Below are 24,586 nucleotides of genomic sequence, written 5' to 3'. Positions count from 1 at the left end.
GAGATCCAGAAAGGAATATATTCTCTCAATTTCCCTAATAGCTGGTGAACGTTCGACCTCATATCCGGAACAGATGTAGAGGATGTGGTCCATTGTATCATCAGTCCCACAATCGGGCATTGATTCAAATCTACCAAATGAACCTAGGCAAAATCGCTCGAAAGGCACTAGAGAGAAACTTGTGATATACAGATTGGGGGAAACCCATCTAATTGCACCTACATCAGTCACTACAGGAAATATACCATGCATGTAGCGGCGACCTGTGGGGGATTCATCCCACCTGACCTGCCAAGATGAAAAGTCTCGTTTTTCAATCTTCTGCTTTCGTTCCGATGTCAATAGATTATTTACCTTAGAAATGTAGTGTTCTTTACGGTCATTAGCCAAGATATCTATTTTTTTGACTCTGGCTATAACACAGACTGCTTCCTGTGAAACTTTTCTATAACAGCCAGCAAGAGAGGAGTCGCTGGGCCAGCAGCAAAATTTCCGCATAACACCTAAACACCAAGTGATGAGCCCAGACAGGTGCAGCATGTAGCATAATAGCCTCATTAACATTTCTGTAAAGGATACGCATGATACGGTAATTCAACCCCCAATTGGAATGAACGACTACGAATTCCATAAAAAGCATCAGTGGCCTATATTGCTACATACTGTAGATGTTACTTGAACTGAAAATTCTCATCTAGGATAACAACCAGGTACTTTTGAGCCATAACGTATCAGAGACCAGTCATCCAAGCCCAGATTTCTCCGGAAACAGCCAATCAGCCCTTAAGCAACATCATTGTGGTTTTCTCTAGGCTGAAAAACATTTTATGTTGGAGACTCTATAGCCAGAGTCTCGCAAGCATGAAGAGCTCGGAACTCTACTGCGTTACACGAATCCCCTTCAATCAGCAGCAGCACATTGTCAGCATAAGAGATGACACGACAACCACATGGCAACCTCAAATGCAACATGGAATCGAATTTATCCAAAGAAGGGGACTCTGAACACTACCAGGCATCCTTTTGTTAGGGTCTTACAAACTTCCGCGCCACCATCACACAGGGAAACAATCCGATGGCTGAAATAACTTGATAACACTTCCAAATCATTTCGTGTACATTTTCGATTCTGCATCTGAAACAGGGCAGAGGGCCACCATAAGTTATTAAATGCCCCAGATATGTCCAGATAGATCCCTAATACATACTTGCATGAACTAGAGCAAGGTATATCTATCACCTTTAATGTGGCATCCTCAGTGCTTTTGCCTGGTTGGAAACCATACTGGTTGACCATTAGCAACTGATCAGTGACTAATCTAACATTAATATGTAAATGTAAGACCTTCTCAAAAATCTTACCAATCACAGGCAAGAGCGTTAGTGGATGGTAAGAAGAACTAACAGTAGGATCTTAATCGCCACCTTTCAACAACAATACAAAGTTTCCACGTTTCCAACATGCCAGAAAGAGACCGGTGAAGAGCAACCTATTATAAATTCTAGTTAGAGGACGAAGAAGTACTGGAAGCATTCAGATGAGGAGCTCCACTGTGATACAATCATATCTGAGGGCCTTGTGCCATGTCATACTGCAGATCACCTGACGCACCTTTGCTACAGTGAACTCACAAGATTGTCAGTCGGTCTCGAAAACCGCTACTTCCCGTCTGACACGCTGATGGTATGAAACCTCACCCACCATTAGTTATCCTAGAGTAAATCATTCAGCATAATATTAAAGACATGGTCCTTATCAATTACCACACCCTCGCGGGTGGACAAAGGTGACAAGAGGACATCTTTCCTGCGCATATGCCCAAGGATCTCTATTCCCATGCTCCTGAATGAAGAAAAATCAGAAATTAAAGTACTTAGCCCTCCTTCTGCAGTAATCCAGTTACAGCCGCACGCCAATCAGGATCACCCTCTCGTTGTGCAGCCCTTCTGAGTCAATTCACAGACTGCTTCATTGTTGTCAAATTCCAAGACCACCAACAAGATGTACATACCTGGCCAGTGCCTCTAGGAATAGCGGCTTCACCTGGCACAATCACTGCATAAGTGAAATTTTCTGCCAGAACATCTAATGGCAGGCCATCAAGGTCTCAAGAAAAAATCTCCAGTCTGAACTCCAATACAGAGGAGAATGTTGGCCAGTCCGCCTTCATATGCAGGAAGTGCTCCTGGTAAACAGAAAAGTGTCCCTCATTGCCATCATGCAGTTCACCTGCTATTTCAAAAAGTATCAAGATGATCACTAGAACAGTCGTCGACCACAACCCTGTCAGGGATTCTGCTAGGGATGTCCCTACCAATGGTAATGTCAATATTTGTACCTGAAAAGGCCCTTCGTCTGTCAACCATACTGACATAAGTGGTCAATTGGTTTGCAGCATTAAAGACCTCAAAATTATGATGCACAATGAAACTTTCAATTAAGTCACCGCCATGATCAGAAGAATCCCACTGTGCCAGAAAAGCGACTTTGCATTAACATCGGCATCAATAAGGATTGGACCATTACCTACAATACGAAGGATCCTATTCCATCTTGTTAAATGTTCCTCAGTGGAATCCATGTACTGGAAATATGAACATATGTAGGGTTCTGTCCACATATGGCAAGTCTGACCACAACATGATGCATGTCAGAAACTTGTCACAACATGATGCGCGTCAGAAACCTGCCATATAAAGACACTACCAAGTGATTTCCTGCACAGAATAGCAAACATACAGGTATGCCCTACACAAAACTTTTTCAGCTATGAAAGCCTGGCAGTTACATATGGGTGCTACAGAAGGACAACATCAAGGCTCCATCTCTCAACAACCTTACCTAACTCAACCTGGACCTATGCAAACAACCATCACACTTGTGGCCCTCCTCACCACAATGTGCACACACCAAGGCAAACTTACAAAATTTAGCCCTGTGACTGTATCGGCAGCACTTGAAACATCTTTGGACATCCACGTACTCTTTTACTCGGCAGGACCCAAAATCGATAAATAGTCTGCCTGCAGACGTAAATTTTTAAGAGACCAGAACCCGCTTCAAAAACTCCATGATATTTCTAGGTATCACGCCTACCCATTTTAAACCAGCCTGCAGTCCCGCCAGAAGGCGGCTTCATCCAAATCAGTGTTCTGCTCCCTAATGAGGAACAAAACATCCTCATTGGTAAGTCTACAGTCAATATCTAGGTTTCTTCATTTAGAAAGGGATTTGAGATAAAGAAAATTAAAAACAAACTGATATGTTTTATCTTTTACAAGAGGGCAAGATAAATAAAATACAAGCCATATCAATATCTATATTTCTGTAGCGCAAATTTATAAAATGTTAACAAGGATACACAAATAGATAAAGAGACTGATTAGAGTCTTCAAGTAGCAACTACATCTTTGCTGATACAGAGCCTGCAGACAAATGCATTCCTTATTCATTTAATGAATGTAATTGTAGCAAGTTACAATTTGAATCATCAGGTTAGAGTGTAGTCATTAATTAGAATCTAATATAAAAATGCTGGCAGACAGAACCAAGGCGCCACCATTGGCATCAAATATAACTGGTTTAGCCAGGATTAAAATTGACCAGCTCCCATACAAAAAGGGACCAAATGTCAACCCTCTGTGCCATTCTGACACACAGCAAAGATAAGAGCAGTAAGCAATGCAATGCTATTATATCACACAATCCTAATAATACACATTAAGTACAAAATTATATTACCCTGTTGAAATGAGTTGCAGCAACTATGTGGCCAACTTTCAATAACTAAAAACTCATATATATCTTATCAGAACGCATTTGATATAGATCAAACAGAAATAGTAGTGGTGTAAATTTTTTTAGAATATAACCTGCTATCATAAAAAATTTACATTACTAATTCAAAAAAATAATCCTGTACAAATTCATTATATTGAACTACCGTTTTGTTATGAATGGATTAAAAATAAATTATGGATTTTTAATTCAATTAAAACACATTATAGAACTCGCAGACCAGCTTTAGCCTTCTAAAAATTAATTTTTAAACCCTACAAAATTATTAACACTCACTTTCTGTAAACAAGATAATCTTCTAGAATATCAAGGCACCTAACCATCTGACTGAATATAAGAACACGATGACCATTATCTTTCAATTTTGGCAATAATTTATCAATAAGGACCATTTTCCCAGATGAATTTATGAGTGCCTTATAGTAAGCATCAGGATCATCACCATGTGCCTGTTTATAATCATGCTGGATTTGGTCTTCAGCTCCTGTCAACAAAAATAAATACATGTATAAAGAGAACATTAGTAAGTGAGTACTACATAAAACACATAAAGAAAGATAAACCTGCTAGGAAAATCTGTTTCTAGTAGGCCTATCACCAGCTCATGGCCAAAAAAGATGGCTGAATTATTTATTTTTTGCTAAAAAAAAAGAAACATAACTGTTATTTCAATATCAATACTTATAAAAGTTTTAATATACAACTTTACACAACAGTTAATAGCCACTACTTCCTCACATGACTGCCACAAAAATCATAACTTTATTCTCATTTTCAATTCAATGTCACAGGAAACAGGATGCAACATCTACTACAGGATGCTGGTGCAAACCACTTAGTTACTGTTTGAAGAAGCCTCTGTAAATGGTTACTAGATGTCACGACATTAGTCTTATCGACTGTTTGTTTCTCAAATTTTATATGTAAGTAAATGTTGGTTTCAAACATTTTTAAGTTATTACTTTTTTGAGATTTATCAACTACATATTATTGTGATCAAATCAAGTGAAACACTCAAAGTATTTTTTCTTGTATGCATTTTGAAAAATATGATGTGGACTCCACATGATGTCCTTATAAACCTAATAAATTACATACACACAATTTTACTTCCTTGTATGAAGTAAAGGAAGTATTGTGATTGCGAAAAATTTCAGTTTTTGTGTGTCGTCTGTACATACATATGTATTTCGAATAACTCAAAGATGATTGCAATGAAAAGAGTAGGTGCACAACTAGATGTTACAACAGTCCTAAATCAAAATTTTCAACATCTTACGGCTAATCATTGTTGAGTTGAGGGAGATACGTACATACAGATGTCAAGCCGAAACTAGTCAAAATGGATTCAGGGGTGGTGAAATAGATATTTCCTTTGAAATCTGAAAACCGAAATTGTTTGCGATTACAATACTTCCTTTACTTCATACAAGGAAGTAAAAATGGATCAGTTTTAATTAAACAGCAATAAGTGTTGTGAGAATGAAAAAAAAAGGGCATATTGTCAACAAATGGCAAGAGTGAAGAAAAGTGTAAAAATTGAAAATATGACAGCTGTTTGTAATTTGGTTTTACATTGAAAGTAAATGGTGAAGAAATGCCACAATGTTCTCAGTATGAAACTTTCGGCACCATAGTTAATGCAAATAAATTTAAATGCCATTTAGAAATCACTCATCCCAGCGTAGTAAGTAAATCTCATGTCTAAACAAAAAGCGGTTAAACCAACAAAAGGGTAGTTTTTGTGAGCAGACATCTCTCAAGGTTTGAAATCCATTTATAGCTATTAACAACCTGCTTTGAGAAATACTTTCAAAATGATAATATCGAGTTTTTATTGAAATAGTCAACTTTTTCTTCAACTGACCTCTGCGATTTTGTTTTCTCAGGAAACTGTAAATCATTAATAGATTTATACTCGTAAATCTCATTGTACACTGAAAACAATTTTATGATAGCAATTTTATTAACATACAAAATTAATGCTATTGGATTACTCTGTAATTCGCTTTTGTTAGTATTTGAAATGTGTTTTTCAACATGATGTAAGGGATTTTTTACCAGAGCTTTTTTCAAAGGGAATATCAATAATCAACCACTATTATCAGCTGAATCTGTATCAGACATGGTGTGAAAATAATAGTATAACTCAAGTCATACAGACACAAATTTAGGAATATACTACACTCAAATTGCAGAAAACTTAAAAAAATATATTAATTTTGAATAACATTAGAATAAATAAGTAACAGAAACACAAAAACTGAAGATGAGAACAAAAAAGTGATCATATGAAAAGATCAAAGATTTTAATAGAATTGAGAAGACATAACGTTGTACAAACGTTTGATTACATGACTACTATATAACTAATTTATACAGCGACTGATATATGAGTAACGATTATAACATTGAATACAAATTCACAAAATTATGAATCGGCACAGATTCATGGGATGACACTCAGCAGAATCATGACGAACTCATTAACACAAACTCAATGTTTTTTTTATTCTTCACTCTATAAGCTAACTGAATACAGTATAGATAAAGTACATTTTGGACATTAATTCTGCCCCTTCAACAATAAAAAAATTTCCTAGTAGAAAATTTTTTAAAAACTGAATAAGTATTAAGAAATAAACCGTGAATGAGATTTAGGAAAATAAATAATTTATGTACAATTACATTCAGAAATATCAAATGTTCCAGTCAAGGAAAATGAATTTTTTAACATTAAATAATTAAATTATCTGTTAAGTCTACTCTGGTTCACTGATGGGAATTGGTATGAAAAATTTAAAGTCTTCAGTGTATATATATGAATAGTGTAGAATTATAAAAAAATGTAAGCTCAGAATTTGAAAGGATGGTGCAAAAAATAGCTTTCTTTTGGAAATTATAATAGATTACACAAGGCTCTTAACAACAGTTGTGAGTCTTATGTAACTTCTTAAAAGCATCATAATAAATTGCTTTTATGTAATTGTAGTTTAAAAATAATTTATAAGATCAAAAAGATAGTATACAATTTTAACACCACTAAAATTACAAAAAAAAAAGTAGCTTTAATATGATACACTAGTTAGTAACAGTTTTAAAAAAAATGTAAAGTCTGAATGTTTTGTTTTATATACAAGTGTAAGTTTCACACAGTTAAAATAAATCAGCCCAAAAGTAAATAATATTTTTTTTAGTAAAATTCAATAACAGAATATAAATATTTCTTTTGATATCATAACATTTAGTAATAAGCATAACATTAATTTTCATGATTTAATTCAGCTAAACAAACAGAATTTCCTCATTTTTAACCCTATCGAATCCATTATCAGACTCAGTCAGGCATGCCTGTTTTCTTGAACAGATCCAAAGTTGGACTTAGTCTGACATGCTTAAAACGCAGTCCTATTTCCTTACTGTAACTTGCTTTACTAGCCTGTTCAAGTAGACAATGTTTATCAATAAAGTGTGATTCATTTTACTTCTTTCCATATGTTAAGAATTCGTAGATTTTATATAGCTTCAACCTCACGTGTGTCTGACTGTAAGAATGAAAATACTTTATATGAAAGCGATTTGGGAAATGATTTTAGTGATGAATCCAATTTTTTTTAAATAAATATTGACAAAAGTGATACTGATAGTGTTAGTAGTGATCTGATTGATAGTGAAAATGAAATTGAGGACGTAAGTGATGTCTGGAGGTTAATTGCGGTAAATGATCCAGACCTAAAACGATTTCCTTTCAAAGAAAATATTCCTGGTTTTCAGATATCTATAAACCAAAGACCTATTAATGAATGAATTAGGGTATTTCCAATTATTTTTCACAGATGAATTACACAAATAGTTAACACTAGAGATTTACGCAACAAGATTTCAAGGAAATGAGGTCGTCCCTCATCAGCTGATAGTGAGCAAAGATTAGACGGTAAGTCCCATTTCATAATGCAAAATGGAAGAAGTCAACAAAAAATTATGCAGTCTCCAGTAATAGAGCCAAAAAAGGATGAAGGAAGGAGGCAGTTTTCTACTGCAAAACATATGAAAGAAAACCAGGACTACATTCAGGACTGTGTTTCAAAAAGTATCACACCGAAACAAAGAATAAGTAAATTTGTTGTGTAATAATAAAAAAACAACCTAGTAAATAGTGTTAATACAACATATATGAGAGAAACAGGGCTAAATAAACAGTTAAGAGGAAGTAAATGATGTGCGTGGCTAAAAATGTTATATGTGTTATATTATTCATAAAAATTAACAGTTACTCTGAATGCATGTAAATAAGAAATAGATTGGAAAGTGTTAAAATTCATCTTCTGTTTAACTCCACACCCTTTCCATTTAATACAACAAATAAAGAAATATTAACCGTTTGCTTTAATCAAACCACAACCTTGGAAATATATAATAAATATGATGAGATGCTAATTTTGAGAATCATAATAATAATAATAAAAGCTTCTTTTTTTTGTTTAAAAGAAAGTTTATTACTTTTTGATAAAAGTAATACAGAAAAATATTTATCAATACATTTATTAATTTTAATTAATGCATTACATTTCATTTATATATATTTATTAATATTTAAGACAATATTTTTATTGACAAATATTCTAAAATTCCATTTCTTAATTTTGATTATATAGGTTATAGAACCATGTTACTTTAAACAATTCTTACCATTCAGAAGGTATGGATGTATACAACACTTCCGCAACTCCATCATTGTATTCATCAAGTTAGGCACATTGGCAGAAGTGGTTCCCTTTGAAAGGAAAGAAAAATTGCGTTCCAGTATACCTCTATAGTACTTCTTCTGAATATTTGTCAATTCCACCTGAAAATTAAATTAAAATAATTATCAGAAATAATTAGTGATATCACAGACTAAGAACTTACGTTATAATGGGGCTTTAAAAAGAGGTTTTTCAGATTATAAAAATTACAACTACTCATTAGAAAGAATAAATTTATAATTAATAAATAGTCAATTACAAATTGGTAAATAATAATTACAAAATTATAAACAATTCAAATACATTAAGTTGTTCAATTCACTTTTACCTTATTTTACTCTTGCTAATGGAAATTAGGAATAAACCTTGGACTTTTTGACAACAAACTTAATTAACATAACTTAGTGTTCCTGCCAAAGAGGACTTATCAGTTCTAAATAACATTTTTTTATTTAGAACTGATAAGTCCTCTTCCATCTTTGGTGCAATGTTGTGTCCTCTTTAAGTAATTAAAAGAAAAAGCTCTGAAAGCAAGAGAATCTTTAAAATATTTTCCAGTTGAACCCATTTGATTATCCCTCAATGATTTCTTGAATGAAGTACCAGGACCTTGCAGATGGAAAAAGTGTATTCGATATCCCTCTTCATTTTCATGTATTTTGACTTCAATGACTTCGCCTAACCACCACTTGCCATTGTATACACAGCAGACATAATTTTTACATTTTGGCTTTGGTAAACCTATAAGACAATCAGAAACACTAATATCCTTGTATACTTACGCTAACGTAAATGTTTCTGATTCAGAGGTCACCCAGACTTTCAAAATACATTTCTGACTTGTTTGAACATAACTGTGAAAGCTTCTTGTTTCTGGGACTGTTGCGATTTCCTGATAATGAAAACTGAGGTATTCTTCAGTCTCATGAACATCTTTATTACAGCAGAAAATAAATGTTATATTTTTAATATCATCTCTCCAATAATTGTACATTTCAGAAGGTGTAACAATTTGATTGTTGACTGTCCTTTGAAGGCTTGCTTTAGTCACAGTCCTTTTTATGCTTCCACCAATACCATCACATGGTATGAGGCAAAAAAATGGCTTTCAACTGATACTGCAAAATTTTCATGATGGTAGCACAAATTTATGAAATTTCTTTGTTTTATACTGGGCTGAGGAGCCATCAGAAAAATAATAAAATGTTTAAGTTGTGGTAACAGCATTTTTATTTTATTTATAACATGCTTTTAGAAGCAGAAAAATGATGTAGTATTGTGATTCAGGTACTATCCAATCACACAGTTGCTTTGGCTTTGTAGTTTTCCTTCTTTTTTAAAATAGATGAGAAATGGATGTATGGCAGAAGTATAGATGTATGGATGTGTGGCAGAAGTTTTTGATCAGTGATATGACTGGACTTCATTATGCATCACAAAAGGAACATTTTGAGAGAAGTGTCCCACCATTGCAATACATTCACACTCTAATGTTCATTTTAATGTTGATGAAATTAGTTTGTTTCTTTGCAACAAAATGATGCCTTTTTAGATTATTTAAATTTTCATTAAGTTTATCTAAGCACTCTTGAAATGGAAGAATTTGAGTAGTTAGTTCACAATGGTCAACAGAAACCCACTGTTTGAAGATAATTTTAGAATCAAATCATCCCAGCTCTCTTGCAGTCATCTGAGCACTTCATTAGTGCCTGGGCATTTTTCACACTGTGACAGCAAGCACGTTTCATTTTCTATATCATATACCAGAACTGAAAGGAGAATTTATAATCAAATTAATTTTTGGAGCAGGTAACATGAGTTTTACATTTTGTTGGGTGACACACACACAAGCTGAGTGAGTACCTGACCCACCAACCAGAACACAAAATTTAGGTCTTAAATCAGCAAATTTTGAAAAATCACTTTTTAAATTAAGTTTTTCTTTGAAGGCTGTGTACAATTCTTTTAATTTACATAAGATAAGCCTTTTTTGAATATTAATTTTCTTCCAGTCAGCTCGTCTTACAGAGACACAATCCTTCATGCCTGGCATCATTCGGCTCTGCTCATAATTCTGGTAAAAAACTTGGTCACATTTAGTAACATTTTGTCAATTATATTACTGGGTTTCTTTCTGACAATTTGTGGCAAAATTCCACTTATTTTACCTAAATGTTTGGATTGATGGGCTAAATACTGAGTAAGACTTAACTCATTTGAATTTTTTGAATACTCCAGCTGCTTGGTAATGAACTTAAAATATTAATTTTTTTCCTTGGTTGATGCAACTATTTTCATTTTTAACCTTTATTTTAATGATTAATTCTTCATATTCCCTAACTAAATCAACATAATTTTGTGCTACTAAACTGATTTCTTTTGTAGAAATGTTTAAATCAAAGGAATCGTTTAATTTACTGGTAACTGACTCTGTTATTTTGTAACTTTATTTTTTAAAATTGGTTCCTTTGCACTGCTCGATAATTTTTGAACCTTAGTGGGGGTAATGTCAAGTGCTGAATAAGCTTTCATCATTTGCAAGATATATAACAAAATTTATTCAGCAGTATGGGTGGTGTAGAGCCAAAAGACAGTTAAAACACAATTCTACAAAAAAAAAAATCTAAATTGTAATTGGACTGTGAATCCACTAGGTAATACTGTCTCATAGCTTTGTTAAACTGTCACATACATACTAGTAGTTTTTTAAAAGATTAAATTATAACAACAGAAAAGTTTTTTATAACCGTAGTCCAAATGTCTTCATGTAATAACTGTAGTAATCACATTAAGATAAATGGGGAACCAAAAACAGCATAATACTTTTATGAATATTTGGAGTCTATAACATGCTTGAAATCTCTACTGCAGTATACTTTTACGTTGCTAACAAATTTTATGTAGCATAAACAAAAAACTTCATTTAATACGTATTAATAGAAAATTTAGAGCCATAACACTATTTCTAGAAGCATCTTTTTATAATAATCAACAGTCAGGAAACATAAAACAAATGTCTGTTTCATAATAATCTATTTATATATTTTACGCCATCAATTGAGATAAAATTTCAGACAAGGACTAACGTGAAGCAGAAAAAATTTTTAATTGTAAAATCAGGAAAATTAAAAAAAGAAAAACACCAAAAACATCAGTTAAATGAAAATATTCTTACAGAAGTAAGTTACACATATTTACCTCCACAACAGTTTCTTCTTTAGGTGCAATTGTCTTTTCAACATCATCTTTCAAACGACGAAGCATCATAGGCTTTAGTAAAACTTGCAGCTTTTGTACCTCTGTTTCACTCTTCAATGCCCCAAACTCTTGTAAAAATGCTTCATTAGATGTAAACTGAGAAGGTTCCAAGAAATTTAATAGTGAAAATAATTCATTCACATTATTCTGCAGAGGTGTACCAGACAACAACACTCTATGTTCCTATTATAACATAAGAAACAAATATAAGCATTATTTTATAAAGATAATCTTAAGGGGGGGGGGGAGAATATTCAAATTCTGATAAATGTCTCAGAAAAAAGCAAACATATCTATATAATCAGCAAAATTTGTAATTAAAAATAGCTTCTTTTTTTTTTGTAAAAGTAACAAATTTTTTTAAAACTTTTGATAAACTGGGTGAACAAAAAGCTAATGAAAAGATGATGACTGTGGGTAACAGTGTTTATATGATGTAATTCTTAAGGAAAAGTTATTAGAGATAAATCAGTTTATATCAACTATAAATTACAAATGATTTTAAACATAAATATAAATATACTACAATGAGCTCTCCCATGTAATAAGTCAGTTCATATTAAAACTGACATCTAACAACTTTTATTAAGAATGCAACGTTAAAAGTGAATATACATTAACTTATGCCCAAATCAGTAACCAATCTTAACTCAGTGAAAACCTTCAGTTCTCTCGGTATTAGCATGGCAAGTCATCACATATAGGCATAATAGATATGAATAAATTAAGAAAAAAACTGTAATTAAAACTTATCATACAAATTCCAAACTATTAATTAAAATTACAGCATCATAATAATTAATAGAAAAATTTTAGTTCCAAAGGAAAGCTTTAATATAATTTTTTTTCCATTTTTTATATATTATTGAAATGGAAATTTGTCTAAAGAAAAATCAGTACTGTATATTATAGCATGAGAATTTTCATAGTTCCTTAAAAAATAATGTGAAAAAGGACATCACATAAGAACTCTACGACTAAACAATAGTACTTTAATTTTAAACATAACCATAACTTTAGAACATGAAAAAGATAGTAAGTATGATATCCCATAATTTAGTTCACAAATAAACCAAGTTTTTCATAAACAAACAAACAAATGCTTTTCATAAAAGTACTACCTTTATATTAAAAAAAAAAGTTGTTCGTGAATTAGATCTGATACCTTAATAAAATTGGTATTAAATTAAGACTATTAAAATTGGTATTAATATTAAAGGATAAATTTTAATATTAGACAACTTAAATCAATATTAATCACACTGGTCAACAAAATTTAATTTTTTGTTTGTTAAATGAGAGGAATGACCGATATTCTTATAGTATTTTTAATGCTAATTTCGTATGTATTAATAGATTTTTTCTGTCGGGCTGTTTTTTGTAATTAAATTTCTTTTTACACAATGTATGGTGGACATAATATTACAATACATTACATGCATTTTGTACTCACCTAAAATTTATTTCTTTTGAATTTTGTGCTGTAATTTGCTGTAGGTAGATCCCTCTTTGGATTCCAACAGTAGTTAGCTAACATTCTTGGGTTTCATTTTCCCTGGTATGGTGTTTCCATTGTAGTTATCTACTGGTGAAAGCATTCTCAATTTTCATCACTGAGAGCGTCGAGATTGTTAGAGAAAAATCAAAATGTGAATGTAAGGAATCGATTTTGAGTGACATGTTACACTCAAGTTCTATATAGTTATGAAGGAGTTCACTTACAAGTTCTCTGTAGTTACCAGTCTTATGGTTTCCAAGAAAGTTGTTTACCACATTTTGAAATGATTTCCATGCAGCATCTCGAAGTCATTCAAACACCAAACCACTCATTAGTTTTCTTATTTGTGGTCTAACAAACCTTCCTTTATTTTAGCATCGCTTATATTAAGGAATTTATTTTTTAGAAACTGAAACCCTGCACCATTACGATCCATGCTTAACAAAATTTTTGGATAAACCAAGCTTATTGTGTACTTGCAGAAGATAAACTTTTTCTAGTTTTACTAATGCCTGACTAACAACATTCTTCTCTCCTACAGTCAGTACCTCTCTCTTTGGCCACTGCTCTTTTATGTAATGGTTTTTCCTATCCCTCCTGTCCCACTTGCACAAAAAGCAACAGAACTTAGTGTATCCAAGTTGCAGTCCAAATAAACACTGCAATTATTTCAGATGTCAACAAATATGCCATAAATATTTCTCATACTGAATCCTGCTCAATACAAGTTACATATTTTCATAAGACTTCTTGATCTGAGCAGCATATGCTAATAGTACAGATGTGTATTTATTTCCAATATGAAGAAGAACAGCTTTCAAACTAAGCATCAATGAGTCAATAAAAAGTCGCCATTCATCAGTGCATACATCCCAAACCTTCATGTAAAGAGTCCACATCATTACAGTATACTAAGTTTTAGTACTGAGAGTAGAAATGTTCAAATTCTGAATCTGTAACGGAAAGCACTTATTTTAGTGTTTGATTGTAAAAGATGTCATCCTTTCAGTCTTGATGCCAGTATTTCTGGTTGATATTTTGCTAAATTTAGATCACGAAACAGATCATTTAGTTATGACTTATCAATTAAATGGGGTTCAATATATCTATTTTCTAAGAGGTTTGGATCTCTTTTTTCATCGCCTGATAAGTCAGCATAAGATTCAACAATTTCATCTTCATCTAAGTCCGATGTTTCTGGAACACTGGAATTGGAAGCTCTTGGCTATGTGGCACTGGCCGCATGGCAGAGGGATTATCAGTATATTTAACAGCAAGTCTAGTTTTAGCTGTTATCCCAGATATCTTTAGAATAACAGTCTGGATCAGAAAAATAACAATCAGTCTGAAACAGAAGAATAAAAGTCTGTGATGTGATCCTTCAGTTCTCTCCAAACCATTGGAATTGCAAATGGCATGTGACGAAATCCATTTACTCAACCAGTCAACAATGTTACACAAGAAGCACAGCAAATATGAGGAACCCAAGATTTGTCCTGATCACCTAATTGACATTCAAAATACAGTTCATACAACTTTTTTATCAGGAGTTACACTTCTTTTCTATGACTTCAACATTAACTCATCAGATATGTACTATATGAAATTGTTTGGATAATTAATGCAACTGCGAGGCATTGTTAATACATTACAATAACTAATACGTTTAAAAAGAAACACTTTATAAACATACTGATTAAATAAATATATACTCACTTTACTGAACAACATATACCTGCAAACACGAAAGCCAGCTGAATGTTACACACATGAAAACTCGCACTTGAATGAGAATTAAAAATATTTCTTTAGTCTGCACAACAGTTTATAAATAAATATAATAATGAATGAAATAACTAATAAGTGGATGATATGTTTATAGTAAGATGAAAATAGGAAGAATGAGTAACATTCTTGTTCATTTTATTTAGTGTGTAAATAACAAATGTGTTAGGAACTGTAATAAATAAACAGAAGCTATTTAGTTGATAAATACATTCACAAAATGCTATGCTTATGGAGTTCATATGTGATACTACCTAAAAATAAGAATGGTAGTTACAAAAAAAACTACGCCTGATAGATGGACCCACCTGGGTTGGTCTAGAGGTGAACACGTCTTCGCAAATCAGCTGATTTTGAAGTTGAGAGTTCCAAAATCCTAGTACAGGCACTTACTTTTATAAGGATTTGAATACTAGATCATGGATACCAGTGTTCTTTGGTGGTTGGGTTTCAATTAACCACACATCTCAGAATTGGTCAACCTGAGGTCATACAAGACTACACTTCACTTACATTCATACATATCATCCTCATTCATCCTCTGAAGTAATACCTGACGATAATTCCCAGAGGCTTAACAGGGAAAAAAAGCCTGATAGATGAATTCTGATTTCATATTTGAAATCAGCATGAAAAATACTATAAGAATCAGTTATTCACTCTCATTTAATAAAATCATTGTTGATCAGTGTAATCAGTATATTATATCTTAGTAACACATAACTGTAACACCCACCAGATTTAAAAGACGGAGGCCTTCTAAAAGTTTACAATTTCTATTTTTTAAACGATGCGCTTCATCAATAACACAAAGTCGCCAACTGAATTCTTTTAATTCTAAACAATCAGATATGATTATTTCAAAAGTTGTTATTAAAACATTAAATTTAGGTAATTCTTTCATTATCTGATTTTTCTCATTTCTAAAATACATCTCATATTCTTGAAGCATGTTACGACTTGCTGATCTGTAAAAGAAAAAACTTTTTATTTAGTAATAAACCAAAAAAATTGCATCAAGATGAAGCCAAATCATAACTAAATCTTCATGATTGCCCAGAATATACATCAGTGTTTTTATAAAATCAATTTTAATATTTATTAGTAAATTCAGAGGTAAAGAAATAGACAAGATGTAAATAATAATGAATATAAATGTAAAAGGAAAAATAAATTCTATCATGATCTGAAATAAAATCATAATAGGTACTTACGAGCCATGGTAAATGATAACATTTAGATCAGTCCAAGCTTCAAATTCCCTTTGCCAATTTGGAATAGTAGATAATGGAGCTATGACAAGAAATGGACCTCTAATGCCATATTCATGAACTGCATGAATAAAGGTTAGGGACTGAATTGTTTTCCCAAGACCCATTTCATCAGCAAGTATACAATTTCTCCTGCGAAAGAAACAAGAGAAACATTACGCCAGTTCAATAAAAAAATAAATTAAAATCAATACAAACACATCACACAATCCCTGATGTGTTCTACTTAAACATCATTTTTCTTTTTCACTTATTTGAAATTACTGTCAAATTACACTGATGTAGAATGAAAACTATTTTATTTCTTCTTTAAGTAAGAGTAATTTAATGAAATAATCTCCTCTAAAAATTTCAAGCTACAGAATTAATCTTCAATTTATTTCATCAATTGACAAAAACAAAGTTTTAATTATAAATGTTGGGTTAATCATTCTTTTATTAAAACCCCTGTAAAATGAAGAACAATATTAAAGACAATTAGTTCAGCATAGACAAAAAGGTGGTCCTTAGCAAGATAGAAAATTGCTTTACTAAAATATCTTTACATTTCACAATACCTAAAATCTGAAAGTGTAACAAGTTAAAAAATACAATTAATACACTACAAAAAAAGCAAGAAGAAAATACACAGACATTAAAAAATGATACCGTTCTGTAATCAATGAAATCTGAGTCATTTTTAAAGACGCATACCCTAAAGTACATCAAACTATTAATCATGGAGTCAGGAGTGTTTTATATACTAGTATACCAATGATCATACAAAATTGATTAGACTGGTTTTTATTTATTTTGATGAACATAACTATGACAATATTCAGATGCAAAACAAGTTTTGTTTGAAAAATGAATTTAACTGTACAGCTGTTTGAAAAACCAAATATAAGTTAATTAAATTATTTATTAGAATTACTACCGTATTTAAGAAAAACCTTTTTTTTTAAATCAAACAGAAACAGCAAATACAGCCAACAGACAACCTTATCATCTAAAGGGTCCCTTGAATTTTCAAACCATGCTGCAAATGTAAAAATTAATTTGTTTTGAACAAAAATTATTTGGTTAATGCGCACCTAGTGTTTTCTAGTATACAACTTATATTACAACCATTTAAAGAATACCTCAAATATGGAAAAATAAAGCAAACCATAATGCATTAATAAAATAATAAATCTGCTGTTCTTATGCGCTGGCCTAGCAATAAAATGAAACTAATAATTAAATTTTACCATTTCTATTAATTTCTTCTAGTTTCTTCTTTCTTCTACTTCCACCAACCACTGTTTCAATATTTATTCTTATTCAGGAAAATTAATTGAATATTTTTCTGGGATGAAGAAGTTAAACAGTTCAAAAATAATGTCAAATAAAACTTTTCTGAAGAGTTATAAGCAACGAACTCTTTTTCATGGCGTAGATTAAAAAATTATAAATAAAAGTTACACGTACCCATTATACCATGAAAACAATAACCAGTTTAATCCTTCTAATTGATATGCCCTAAGCATGTTTCCATTCTTATATACAGGAGACTCATCAAGTTTGCACCAATCATCAGCTGTAGGTTTTTTCTTTGGCTGAAATATAAATTTGGAAAAAATCAGTAGTTATAAAAAAAATATGATATGTAACATTTTCTAAGCTACGACAAAGATTAAAGTACACACATACGTTAAAAGGAAATAGATTAAAGTGCATACATTCTTAGTTTAAGAAACTAAGAAACAAACATACCACAGATGAGATTTTCTTCAGCTTTTTTTAAATAAAATAAGAAAACAAAACTTTTAACCACAGGAAGAAGATCCATAAATTGATCAAGGCAGTTGAAAATCTAGCATAAGAGAATACAGGTAGACAAAGATTTTAAGAAGGATACTGATTTTAAGAAGATTTTAACAACTCGATATTGAGAAAGAATGTTTATGAAAAAAAGATCATTAACAATAAAAACTAAAAATCTATCTGATGAAAAAAAAGGCCTCGATCTCTGTATCTTCACCACACGCCACTACTCTCACTCCTTTGAAGTACTTTTTGAGCTATATCATTATGCATATTCTACCAGATTTACTCAGTTTGTATAATTCAAACCAAAACACTATTACCACATGTACAAAAAATGATACAGTCATTAACTGAGAAGAAAGATCATTTTAAGACTATAAATTGTTATTAGTGATTACAAATATTATCAATACAAAGAATACAGTATTTTAGTCCTTCCAATATGTAACAAGAAGTAACAAGTACATTTGTATACTCTATTATATCCTCCTATTCCTCAAAGAAAGTACGAATTTATTTTAAAAAACATAAATAGTTTGATCATGAAAATCTATTATATGAATGTTTAATTATTTTAATGAAAAATAAAACATATACAAATTTACATTAAGATCCTGCTGTTATAAAAGCATAAATTCAAAGATTTTATGATAAATGATGGTAGACAATGAAAATTAAAATAACTATTTTTATATTGAATCAAACAAAAAATGTTTAAACATTTTTTTTTAGATTATTGTGAGGGTTGTCTGAAAAGTTATGAGCCTCAACATGAAGATAGCAGCACTTGTCAACAAATGTTAGGGACTGTATTTACACACGCATTGAAAGGTTATCACTAAATTTTTAGCCAATTTGGACGTTCAGTTCTTGTTTTTTAATCATTTGAATAAGTCATTGTAAGTGTTTTTGTGAAAATGGAAAAAAATTGAATATCGTGTCATGATTAAATACTAGCATCTGAAAGGCAATACGCCTATGCAAATTAAAACAGAGTTGGATGCTGTTTACAGGGAATCTGTCATATCATTTGCCAGCATAAAAAGATGGGCAGCTGAATTTAAACATGGTTATACCAGCTTGGTTGATGATGAGCATTCAGGATGGCCTAAAACTGCAACCACCACCAATATCATCGAAAAAGTTCACAAAATGGTACTGGATGACCGACAAATTAAGGTTAGAGAGACAGCAGAGACTAAGAGCATACTGAAAAAAACATGTTTGTCATATATTAACTGAAGAACTGGATATGTGTAAGCTTTCCAATTTGCATATTTTAAATGAATTGGGTGTCTCGTTTGCTCACTTTGGACCAAAAATGCATTCAAATGAACATTCTCAAGGCCCTTCTGGAGCAGTTGAAGCAAAACGAGTCAGATTTTTTGCATCAATTCATAACTGTAGATGAAACGAGAATCCACCACTACACACCTGAGACAAAACAGCGGTCAAAACAGTAGACTGCAAAGGGTGAACCTGCTCTGAAAAAGGTGAAGATGGTTCCATCATCCAGGAAGGTGATGATGACTGTTTTTTGTGATAGAAACGGAACTTTGTTTATCGATTATTTTCAAAAAGCTAAAACAATAACAGGACAGTTATATATCATTAATTGACAAGCTGAAGGCAGAAATTGCAAAAAATAACAAAACACATTTGAAGACGAAAGTGCTTTCCCATCAGGACAATGCACTGCTCACACTTTGATAGTCACCATAGTTAAAACTCACGAATTGCACTTTGAATTGGTTATCCACTATATTCACCAGATGTGGCCCAAAGCAACTTTTTCTTGTTTCCTAACCTTAAAAGTTTTGATTGGTAGAAAGAGATTTTTATCGGACAAGGAGGTTATAACATACATAAATGCCTATTTTGTGGAGAAAGACACCAGCTACTATTTGGAAGGGTTAAAGAGGTTAGAGCATCGCTGGAAAAAGACTATTGACTTGCAAGGAGACTTTGTTGAAAAATAAAACTATATTTGACAGAAAAAATATATCTTTCTATGTTAGACTCAAAACTTTTCAGACATCCCTTCATAGCATATATGTTTTTTTACAGTTTTTGGAGACATTACAAAATGCTAATTACATTACAACTTTTAAAGCTATTTGTTTAAAACATGTACTTTTAATGTAATCTCAGTACATAAATCAAATTTTTTAATAATTTATTACCTTCCATTGATCTTTTGGAGGCAATTCACTGAAACGTTCATATTGCTGAATTTTTGCTGGATCTATATCTTCTTCTAACTCCCATGTGCTATCTTCATATTGTAATGACCGCCATTTAACCAAATAATGCTTTATACTCTTACCGGTATTGGGGTCATTGTGTTCAGCCATGTCCAATACCCGATCAACCTCAACATAATCTGGGTTAAACGGATCTTCCTCCAACTATAAAAAAAAAATTAATTATAAAATAACAATCTTAACATTTAAATACCACAAGTAATAATAAAAACCACAGAATTAATCAGATCAATATCTTTTACAATTATGTTTCTATAATTAATGAATTCATGCAACTTAATTTTACTGAACAATCGTTTAAAAGTAAAAAATAAAACAACATAATAAACTATACTAAGATCATTTTTTTATATTTACATAAAAAAATTACAGAAAGTGAATCGGCACCTTCAGTTTAGTGGCAATTAAGTAATAGCAAACTTTGAAAGAAATTTATGTTTTATGTTACAGCAAAAGCTGATAAATCAATAATGTTACTTTAAAACAAATAATCTTAATATTTAATGAACATTTAAATATTTTCAAGAAAATTGCTTAAAAGTACATCAACAATTCATTGAAATATATAGTCCCATGTTACATATATATATATATATATATATAAATGGAAATGTATTGCCTATCTTTCCCGACTAGACTGATCAAGTTATGAAATCCATTTTTACAACAGAAAGTGTTTTTCATTTTAATCAATTTTATGCTCTATTTGTAACTTTATAATAAAATAATTAAAAGATGTTTAACTAGTCAGCTTCAATTATTTCAACATGTTTAAAAAAATACATGTACCATACCATAACAAATCTTAATGTTACTGATTTTTTTTAAAATTGAGTGGGGTGGGCAAAAACATTTTACAGTTGTTTGAAAGCCTATTGATGTAGAAAAATAGATGTAAAAAACTCCCGTTACCTCCGTTTTTTTAAGCAACATATAGCTAAAAACAATAAAAATATAGTCATTTTTTTGGAAGGGAATATTTAATAAAACCTTTTGGTAATTGGTGATCTTGACAAAAAACTTTCAGAAGAAAAAGCTTTTATAAGTGAACCAGTGAAGATTTGAAATTTTATTTCAACCAAAACACCCCCACCCCCTTTTCCAATTCTTGCAAAAATTTAATAAATTTTCTTCCTGAAAATAGTCCCAGTCTACCAAGTTTGTAGAAAATCAGTCAACGGATCCAGAGCTGTAGGACCAAATATACGTCAACATATGCACTATGCAAATATGCACTACGATCCGACAAAAATAGATTTTTTGGCCTACGGAAGCATGGGATTAAAAAAATTTATAATTTATTTTATTAAAATTTATTTATTGTCTCCTTAACGCACAAAAATAAAAAAAAGGCTTAATTTTTTTAGATTTCTTTATCAATATTGCCCGTTTACATCTTTTTACCCATTATTGCTAGAGTAGCTATCATTAGACCCAGGAAAGTAAAAATGGAATAAACCATCATGTATTTTACATTAAAATACTAACATCCTTCAGGTACCACATCAAGACAGAAAAAAGTGTCTAATAAAAATTTAACTCTTTTCAATAATTTAAAATTATTTCTGTACAGGCAAAAAAATTTAATTCAAACAAATATTAACTACAACCAAAAGATTTTATTTCTCTAAAAAATAAATCTTTACATAAATTCATATAATAAATAGATATAGATAAATAATAAAATTAAAAATTGAACAGTATAATAAAAAATAAAAATTACCCAGAGAAAAAAGTGATTTAATATACATTTCAATTACAAAATACTGTGAAACCTTTGTGATCAGAAAACAAACATTTTAAAATTACTATTTGAAACATTTAATAAAACGTTTTCTATTAAAAAAAAAATCCAGATCATTTACATTGATAGAATCTACTAGCAGAGGATTTATTTATATTTAATCTTTATATAATGTGAAACAATATATATATTTTTTATAACTGACAGGTTTGAAAGCAAAATTACTAACCAATCCTTATCATCCAATCAATTACAAATTATTTAATTCCACAATTAAAAAATCATGTTACAATGTTTAAAATGAAACCATAACCGTTTTGAAAACACACGCATCAAAACTTATATCATTGAAAAGGCAATAAAAGATTCAAGTGAACCAGACAAAACTGGAATGAACTTTATACACTAACACGCAATGTTGTAAATTTTTAATGCAAATGATAAAGTTATCATTAATAAACAACCAAACTAAATATTTTGCTGGTGATCTAGGTTAAAGGAAATTTTCTTAATAATTTTGTTCTGAAGCAAGATCAACTGAATTATAAGCTTGGAAAAATTTTAAGCAATAGACATAAATGAAAAGTGTCGAAAAAATTCAGAAAAACCAGGATTGTCCTTTCTCACTATTCTGCCAGGGACATTCAATAATTAAAGAGACAAATTAATGTAGAGAAAAAAGCAGTTCATTCAATGACAATGAAATTTTTGAGGGTCAAGCTATTTCTTTTACTCTTTAGTTGATTATCATGAATAAGTGGGTGGAACAGTTTAATTTAAGCATAATAAATGTGACTTATCTCCATTGCTCTGAAAGACCAGTTGAAGTTTCTATTATCATGCTGCAAAATCACATAAATGATCACATTCACAAAGAAAGGAGAGTCAAAATTTTCCAAATCACTAGTTTGTGTAATATTAGTGTTGGAACCATGCGTTCAATCACTCATGACGTGCTGAATTATCACAAAACATGTTCGAGATTGGTTCAAGTCAGTTGACTCAAGCCCTTAACGAGAACGGGAGAAACACTTGAGAACTCGCCCCATCTGATTTTCATTTGTTTGGCCCATTCAAATACTTTTTACATGATTAGAAGTTCGACAACAATGAAGCTGTCAAAAAAGCAGTACATGAATGGTTCAAACAGCAAGGTAAAGACTTCTACGCTGTGGGAATCAGAAAGCTCACAGAATGGTGGGACAAGTGTCTAAATGTTGCTGGATACTTTGTTGAAAAGTAGTATGTCATTTGTCATTGAATAAATTGCTTTTTCTCTACATCAATTTGTCTTGTTAATTACTGAACGTCTCCCATAAGTATTTGTGACATACCTGTCTGTAGTATATCATATTTTTACACAAAGAGAAAATTTATTATTTATTCAACATTTGAATTACTAACCGATTTATTTAGGTATGTGTACTTTGAGAGAATAATGGCTATAATATAACTTATTTATAAGGCACCAAAGGGTGTTAAAAACTTCTCAAATAGTTAAATCTTTATTGTGTTGATAGAAATTACATTTACACAAAATTTGGGTAATAGTAAACATTACACTATTTGAAATTTAAATTCACTTTTTTATATTACTTAGGTTTAAAATTAACAAAATTTGAGTCTCAATCCAATGTTAACTCCAACTAGCATTAATTAACCTACTAAAAATTAAAATAATTCATCAATATATTGACTATTGTGCTAACTAAATTCAAAAAATAATAACTACCAAATTACAGTAACAGAAAAACCTAATAATAGTAGACTTCCTTGGGATTCCACATCACCAGTTGTATACAATTCTATAATTACATCAAGCAAATTATAAAAAAAAAGTTTTTTTTTAATTTAGAAAACATAAACCACTAATAACAAAAAGATTTGTAATAACACAACTCCACTGTCATAACTGAAATGTAATGGCAGTGTGTGTTAATATCAATGACAACTTCCGTGATTTTGTGGCAAGTTATTTTTTGAAAAAAATAGATAAAATTTTAACAATAAATTGAAAACAACTTTATATCAAACACAACTTTTGTACGAACAACAAAACCTCCCATTGAAGTAAACAAAACTTCTCTTCTTTTACTCAATTTTATGCGTAAGTTATGAATACAAACACATCTAGATGAAGAGAAGCATAATATAGTACAACTAACCTCTATTTCCCATTTGTTCTGCTATATTAAAGGTGAATAAAAAACAAAAACAAAAACATTAATAAATTTGTCTTATTAACTTATAATGCAATCATAATTAAGCACCCACGTACTAATATAATTTTGAAGTTCTTAAGCATATTTAAGTATATTCTAACTTAATGATAAAGTTACAAAAGATTATTTGCATTAAACTTTAAATCTTAGAGAAAATATCCAAGAATTATCATTCAATTTTATTTCCTTAATGTGAAACTAAAACCTACTAG

The 24,586-nt window shown here is 31.0% G+C and overlaps 1 protein-coding gene and 1 non-coding gene across 7 annotated transcripts in view; both read right to left on the bottom strand.

The window, feature by feature from the left end:
• kis (chromodomain helicase DNA binding protein kismet) overlaps positions 1-24,586 on the bottom strand; it is a 235,158-nt gene that overhangs the window by 146,092 nt on the left and 64,480 nt on the right. For all 6 annotated transcript variants that reach the window (XM_075358465.1, XM_075358467.1, XM_075358469.1 and 3 more), the window contains 7 exons: positions 20,328-20,552; positions 17,806-17,933; positions 16,300-16,488; positions 15,822-16,053; positions 11,743-11,985; positions 8,489-8,645; positions 4,076-4,283 (listed from right to left, as the gene is read on the bottom strand). In XM_075358465.1, the coding sequence (XP_075214580.1) occupies positions 4,076-4,283; positions 8,489-8,645; positions 11,743-11,985; positions 15,822-16,053; positions 16,300-16,488; positions 17,806-17,933; positions 20,328-20,552 (1,382 nt within the window). The remainder of the gene's footprint in view (positions 1-4,075; positions 4,284-8,488; positions 8,646-11,742; positions 11,986-15,821; positions 16,054-16,299; positions 16,489-17,805; positions 17,934-20,327; positions 20,553-24,586) is intronic.
• LOC142320690 (small nucleolar RNA U6-53/MBII-28) lies at positions 12,385-12,505 on the bottom strand. The gene has a single exon (XR_012755475.1). It is a non-coding gene; the product is annotated as a small nucleolar RNA U6-53/MBII-28 (small nucleolar RNA).

Source organism: Lycorma delicatula, chromosome 2 (assembly GCF_047948215.1).
Source record: "Lycorma delicatula isolate Av1 chromosome 2, ASM4794821v1, whole genome shotgun sequence".
In the NCBI taxonomy this organism is placed as follows: Eukaryota; Metazoa; Arthropoda; class Insecta; order Hemiptera; family Fulgoridae; genus Lycorma; species Lycorma delicatula.
This window is presented reverse-complemented; position numbering and strand designations above follow the sequence as displayed.